Consider the following 7,056-nt stretch of genomic DNA (forward strand, 5'->3'; position numbering starts at 1 on the left):
TGAATATAATGCATTCCTATAAATCATCAAACCCTCAAACCTCAGATACCCTGGTTCGAGCCCAACTATCAATATCTTCAAGCAAATTATTAGCACAAACTTGCACTAGTTGTGGTCATGTGGTCAGAGAATAATGAAATAATGCTCTTTCATGTCATATTTTCTAGCACTATTACCTGCTAGTTACTCATTTCTGATCTAGACTGTACACATGATGTCTAACAGCTTTGTCGTGGTGCGTAGAGTTCATGAACACTCATTCCAATAAGATAAATGACAAAACTCTCTGGCCAGGTGACACTTTTTCAAGTGTGATACTAGTCTTCAAAGAACTCAAATTTTTCGACCGATTCACATCACAAGACTAAAATTTCCAGAAATTTAGAAACTGGATCCCTTGGAAATGAAAATATACTTTCACACAATATTCTTTTAAGTATTGGTCGAGCCATCCTCTAAATGTTGCCAAATTTGTCACCAAAAATCTGTAAGCTGATTCCGTCTTTATTGATAAATTGCATCAGTCAAGTAAAATAACAAATAAAAGTGGCAGTTCTGGAGTGCTATGTTTCTTGCAGCTTTATGGTCCAGCGGAAATACACTGGGCTTGTGACCTAAAGGTGGAAGGTTTGTGTTGCCCTTTGTTCTTGGAAAATGTTCTGAACATTTTCTCACAAAGATCACCCAGTTATGACATCGTTAATTAAAATTAAATGCATCAGAAACCTAGAATTCAGAAAGAAAAAAATCAGGGGCAGCATGGCTCAGTGGTACGGTCTTTGCTTCATACCCAAAAAGTACGAACTTCGATCACCTGCCGTTGTACTGTGTGGCCTTGAGCAAGTCACTTCGCCCTAGCTTAATTTGTGGTGCTGCACTGCGGCTGACGCCTGGGTTATTTATTCCAGTGTTCCCTTGGAATAAACCCTTGAGACAAATTTCCCCAATGGGATAAATAAAGGGAATTTTATTATTATTTTTTTTCACAACAACTGTGGCTCCATAGCAAAATGGACAATCAATGTCAGAGAAATAATCTTGGCATCAATCATTGGAGGAGGCTGAGAAGTGAAGGCTCCTGTTGTTTACAATGGCATTGACATGAGAACAAGCCAGAACTCCCTTTTTTTTTTCAGACACTCTCTCCCCGCCCAATCTGTCCAATGCATGGTCTTTTATCAAATCTGGAGGAAGACACTTTAGTTGTACTAGTACCTATCCTGTCCATTAATTGCAAAGTAATGCTCTATTTAAAAAAAAAAAAAAATTACATCAAAGTAAAAATTGGTGAAAATACGGGTTTATTTTCCATGATCCAAATTTTTGCACTCATTTGAAATACACATATTACTATTTCACTGAAACAAGAACATGCATCCATCCATCCATAATATCAAACTTTTGGACAAAGAGTACAAAATAAAATAATAAAGATCATGAATAAATAACGATTTAAAAAATATTTTTAAATGACAAATGAAAATATTAGAATTAAAAAAAAAAAAAGTCAGAGTAAATTGAGGCGTCTTTCCATCATAGCATGAGGCTGTCCCATCATTTCACTTTCTGCCGGATCTGAAAATAGAAATAAACAGTTTAAAAGGAAATAAAAAATTGTTGACTGTGAAAAATGGTATATCAACAGTAGTAGCAAATCTATTAAATCTTGTTGAACTAACGCAGGCATATGTATTTTATTTTCTTGTGATTACAGACAGCATGTGAGGTCATTTTTGTCACATCAATGTCAATAAATGACACCAGTCTCGGGCATAAAAAATTGCATCTCTTTCAGAAACAAAATGCCTGGTTGTCCCTCACTACTGATGTATTTTGTCTGCACAGATTTCTAGAGTCAAAGCCATGATTGTCGACACGAGGTTTCACAACAACAAAAATATAAAATTAAAGCTATCAATTAAATTCTACTTACTGTTGAGAAAGTCTTCAAAACCAATGAGATCATCACGTCCAGTCAAAGTATCCATCATAAGGTTGGAGCTGGGTAAGCAAGGCAACCGCTGCATCTGATGGGATGATGAAGATAAGACGTACAATGGTTATGATACACATAGCTACACTTTTATTTCATTTTCTTTAAGGAAAAATGAGAAGGGGAGGGGACTGAAGCATTTGATTATGATGCAACCTAAAAAAAACCCAAAAAACTAAAATTCGCTCCAATGGATCCAATAAATCATCACATTCAAGAGGACAGCATTCCTCATCTCTTGAGGGTTTACTTACAAATTAAAGTCCACACACACTATATCATTTACTCTCACATATTTAATGGACTGACCTGTGAAGCGACATGTTTTTCCATCTGGAGACGAAGGGGAGCATGGATACCTTGGGAATTCTTTAACATGACATAGTCCATTTTCATTTGATGATCGTGCCACTGGAGAGGAAGAAAAATCATTGTGAACATTATTTGTGTACAAAATGCCTGATTCCGTTTTTATTTTAGCAAAATGCAATTTGCCCTATAGTATGATACTCAAAGAAATTAAAATAGCCCTTTAGAGTCACAAGGCAAAAGGAGTTAGCACAGTTTATACAGCATTTAAATTAACTTACAGTAGGAATTTATTTATTTTAGATAAAACACTGTCTCATCACAAAGTAGTTTCCAGCAGACCCGACAGACTAAAGTATCCAATCAGTGCAGGGTGGATAAAGAAGTTCGGTCAAGCAACTAAACCTGGGACTGATAAACTATCTATCAACTGAGATATTGAGACCCCTGAATAAACCACAACCCAAATAAATAAATAAATAAACGGATAAACAAATGTATATTTCATTAAATAAAAAAGGTCTATATTGCAAGTGTTTCTGAGTTCAAATCAGAATTTTAAAAAGTGGTGACAATGAAATGTCTGAATATACTTTTCATCGGAAAGAATGTCTTAACTTATACAGAACTCCAACAGGTAACAGACATAAAGCACCGGTGTTATTTTCTTTCTCCTGACAATAATTTGAATTAAAAAAAAAAAAATTTTAATTACTAAATCAACTAAATATACAACATTTCAACTGTTTAGTGTGATGCGAGAATAAACGCAGTGTTGGTCAGTAAGGAGCAAGTACCCGGGACTCTATTTAAAAAAAAAAAAAGGCATTTTCACCAGTTTTCCTTTAAAAACTGTAAATAAGCCAATTTGAAAAATAACAAAATAAATAAGCACGTCCCAATTTTATCAGGTTATGAAAGGTCTTTACATCCAAATTGGGTTAACATTTAACTGTCTGGATATATTCTAATTTTAATCTGCATCCAACATCAACAAACGACAGAATGTTTAGATATATGAATTGCTGTATCACAGTAACTCATGATAAAAAGTATTGAACAAAGATGATTAAAAAAGCTGCATAAAAAGGACAAAATACTTAAAATGCAATGTTTCGGGCTCAAATCCCTCTTCACCCAACAACAAAAACAACTAAAATCATAATCAATCAAAATATTTTTGTTGTTGGCTGAAGAAGGGTCTTGAGTTTCATTTTTTAAAAGCTGTATTATTCAGGTTTGTTTAATACACTTTGCAGTCCACAGATTCTAGGAGCTTCGTATTACTTTAACTTTATGGTGTATGTGATTCAAAACAAATAGCATGGAATATTAGTGTAAATGTAAATGACTGAACCTGTTCTTCTGATGATTCCAGGGGATGATGTGGCTGGAGACCAGTGCTCACTCTTGAGGCGTTGAATCTGGGAAAAGATACCAATTAAAATTTCAATCTTATTCATGATTCATTCCCTCATAAAATAGTTCTTCAGACGGTGCCAAAAGGTCTATTCGTAACATATACCACAAAAATACAACAATACCAATCGATTTTGAAAAATTATGGAGAGATTTTTTGTTTTCATTCATTTTTCTGGGTTGACATATGAAAAATACCCCCCCCCCCCCAAATTAAAAAAAAAACAAACGAAAAAAAATATTGCAGTAATAACTGCTGAAACTTGGATGCGTCTTTGCCAGTTTCTGGATTGTTTTTCACCATTCAACAAAATGACACTGGAACTTATCACAGTTTTTCAAAATGACTTAATATTGCTGTGCTTTTATGACGAATTTTAAGAAAACGACCTTTTGACACACCCATGTCTACTGGTCTTTTATCTCCCATAAAAATATGGATCGTGTAAAATGGCCATTTCAACGAAACACAATTTTTCTCTTACTTTCTAAACAGACATATTTCAGAATCTCATTAGTTCCAGACAATAATCAATTATATGTGTTTTGAAAATGAAAATTCCCTGAAAAAGTTTTTTTGGTTCAATCTCATCGACATACACTCTTTCAAAGTTCGAAGAAGCCTCAGATTTTAATGATTTTGTTTATGACTGAGGGGTCATTTATAATTGATCAATATAATATAAAGAACAAGTTTCTCTGGCCAAATATAAAATAAGTGTTTTGTCACTGTTTGGCAGTATAGGCCGTATGGGATGCGCTCATGAGGGGGTGGGGAGGTAAAAAAGTTAGACAAATATATCAAGCTATACCCGTGCATCATGCTATTTGAAGATCCATAAGGTCCTTTTGGAAGGTCAACCTTCTTTGTTGTGACAGGTTGGGGACGAAGTGTTGGATAGCCACTCTGTTAGCATGAGGAAAAAAAGAAAAGAAAAAGAAAAAAAATACCTATTAAATGCAGTGGTGATATAGTGATGTGATCTAGTTATTTATACAGTACAGTGCTATACATGTAATCATGAGACATTTCTTTGATTCTGAATGTCTCTCTCAGCATTGGTTAAGGAGCGAGGTCTCTGCCGCCATCTTGCTTTGTTTACAGAGATTGAGTTGTCACCTTGGCTCTTCTTGATAAATTGTGGTAAATAGCACCACCTTGGCAAAATGAGGGGGTGGGGGGGGGGAAGAGAGAGAGAGAGAGAGAGAGAGAGAGAGAGAGAGAGAGAGAGAGAGAGAGAGAGAGAGAGAGAGAGAGAGAGAGAGAGAGATCGTATTTTTGAAAAAGACTAAACAAAACTAAATTAAAACTCCCATCTCTCTCTTTTTTTTAAATTTTTATTTTTTGACAATATTCTCCTTCATGGCACACTGGTATTGGGTTTTATGTAAGGTTAAAATTTTTTTTGGGACAATCTTCTTCATCTGATACACAGATAGTATCAGGTTTAGGGTAAGATTTTTACCCAAAAAGTATTATTATCATTACATATATTTATTGGTACGACAACTGCACCTGACCGGGGAGATCATGACTCTACTGTAGACTATGAGCTATCCACAGTTGTGGATAGCTCAAACTGTAGAATCATGATCTCCCCGGCCAGGTAGAGTTGTCGTACCAGTGAGGTCGCGGGTTTGAGCGCCCATTGCCGCTGCGAAGATTTTATTCTCTCATGTCTTCTGGCACTTTCCTACTCACTCCATTTCTTGTTACCAGAAATGCAACAGTTTCAGGTCACAATGTCCGTCAGTAAATAACAAAGGCAAAGGCAAATAGAAGGACAATTTTCATTCTTAAACTAAAATAACTTTAATTCTTCTCATCTGACCTGACTCTGATTTTCAAAATTTTGGTAGAGTATCAATATCAAATTAGAATCCTGTTGAAAAGCACTTTATAATGATGTAGGTTTCATTGAGCTCAATCTAATTTGAATTTTTTTTTACCAAAGTCAAAGTACCTAGATAGTCCTAGTAGGACTATCTAGGTACGTTGGTCTTAGTAAAACATTCAAATTGGGTTGAGCTCAATGAAGCCTCCTACTCCTACTCCTACACCTGCAACACCCATATCAAATCCCAGATAGACTGACTAAAGATACTAGAAGCTAAACTGCAATCCGTCGTGTTTCCGGCATTTTTTTAGTTGAGTTAGAGCATTGGAGTGAGGATCCTTGGAGTGCTCAGTGATTATGAATCAGTGTAGTGTGAGTGTGAACTGACACTGACTGACTGACAGCGGTGAGTGTCAGAGTGAGAGTCGAGAGTGAGTGAGTATCGTGAGCAGATTTGCTGAGAATATTAGGCAAAGGAGTACCGGCAAAATGATTATAAGTCGAATAAGGGCTACAACAATTTCTTTAATAGCATGAAATAAATATTTAGAACGTAATAACTCTCGGCTTACCATTTTATTGGAAAAAGTAAAACTGAATAACAATCTTGGTTTACCGGAGAAAGGAGAAATTAGAGTTTGTTGCTGGATTTAGATTGTAATGCTTCCGGTGGTGGCAGGGAGTTATTGTCCTTGGTTCTTTCACGTCGTAGATATATTGTTTCGTTTCACAAATATCCCAACAAAAAAATTCAACTAAATTGATATTTCACTTGACCTCTTGTTGCCATGCGTGTCAAGCTAATGACAAGGATCCCTTTATATAATTTTAATCTCATAGTACGAGTCCCGGGTTAATTAATCAATATACAGCGCATTAAACTTTGAAAATGACGTTAGTTATCGTATAATTTGTCGAAACGTCTAATAAACGTTTCTATCGTTCCTTTTTTTTATCTCGAAAAAGTGTTGTTTTGTGTGTTTGTGTGTGTGTGTGTGTGTGTGTGTGTGTGTTTTATTTTCATTTATTTATTTTGTTGTTGTTGTTGTCCTTCAACCGGCTGATAACCATGAACCAACGATTATAAGAAGGATAAAAAGTAATAATTTTGATCAGCCTGCTTACTTCTAAAAAAAAATGAATTACCTTCTACATAAATAATTTAAAATTTAAAATTGATGTGTCATTGAGTTGTTTATTTCTGGAATTCCTTTTTACCCCTTCAAATTTTGTACTACATGTCGCGTACAACTCGCTGCGTTCCGCTGTGATTATATACAGTCTTTCTGTTTTCATTGTTTTATTTTTTTTTTTGTTGTTGTTGATGAAGAAAGGTTTTGAGCTTGGTATTATGTTTTTTTTTAGGCTGTTATACTTATTCATTTTTCTTTATTACTTTTTACAGTTCACAGCTTCTAGCCGCTTAGTAGCACTTTAACATGTGTTTATTGTCTGTCGAAAAAAAACCCAACAAAACAAAACAAAACAAAAACAATA

At 35.0% G+C, this 7,056-nt stretch overlaps 1 protein-coding gene across 1 annotated transcript; it reads right to left on the reverse strand.

The window, feature by feature from the left end:
- Positions 1-1,284: 1,284 nt before the first annotated feature.
- Positions 1,285-6,260, reverse strand: LOC144970694 (proteasome maturation protein-like). Its single transcript, XM_078910595.1, has 6 exons — positions 6,132-6,260; positions 4,534-4,628; positions 3,660-3,726; positions 2,303-2,404; positions 1,934-2,027; positions 1,285-1,575 (listed from the first exon to the last, which is right to left on the reverse strand). Exons 1-6 carry the CDS (start codon positions 6,132-6,134, stop codon positions 1,508-1,510), a joined length of 429 nt encoding a protein of 142 aa, XP_078766721.1. The 5' UTR covers positions 6,135-6,260; the 3' UTR covers positions 1,285-1,507.
- Positions 6,261-7,056: the final 796 nt, after the last annotated feature.

Source organism: Berghia stephanieae, chromosome 4 (genome assembly GCF_034508935.2).
Source record: "Berghia stephanieae isolate SIO BIC M18660-M18661 chromosome 4, UCSD_Bste_1.3, whole genome shotgun sequence".
Classification (NCBI taxonomy): domain Eukaryota; kingdom Metazoa; phylum Mollusca; class Gastropoda; order Nudibranchia; family Aeolidiidae; genus Berghia; species Berghia stephanieae.

Coding starts and splice junctions, on each gene's coding strand:
- LOC144970694 (XM_078910595.1), bottom strand. Junction 3,727..4,533: donor TCAAATAGCATGATGCACGG/GTATAGCTTGAT, acceptor ATCTTTTCCCAG/ATTCAACGCCTCAAGAGTGA. Junction 1,576..1,933: donor TTTTGAAGACTTTCTCAACA/GTAAGTAGAATT, acceptor TTCTATTTTCAG/ATCCGGCAGAAAGTGAAATG.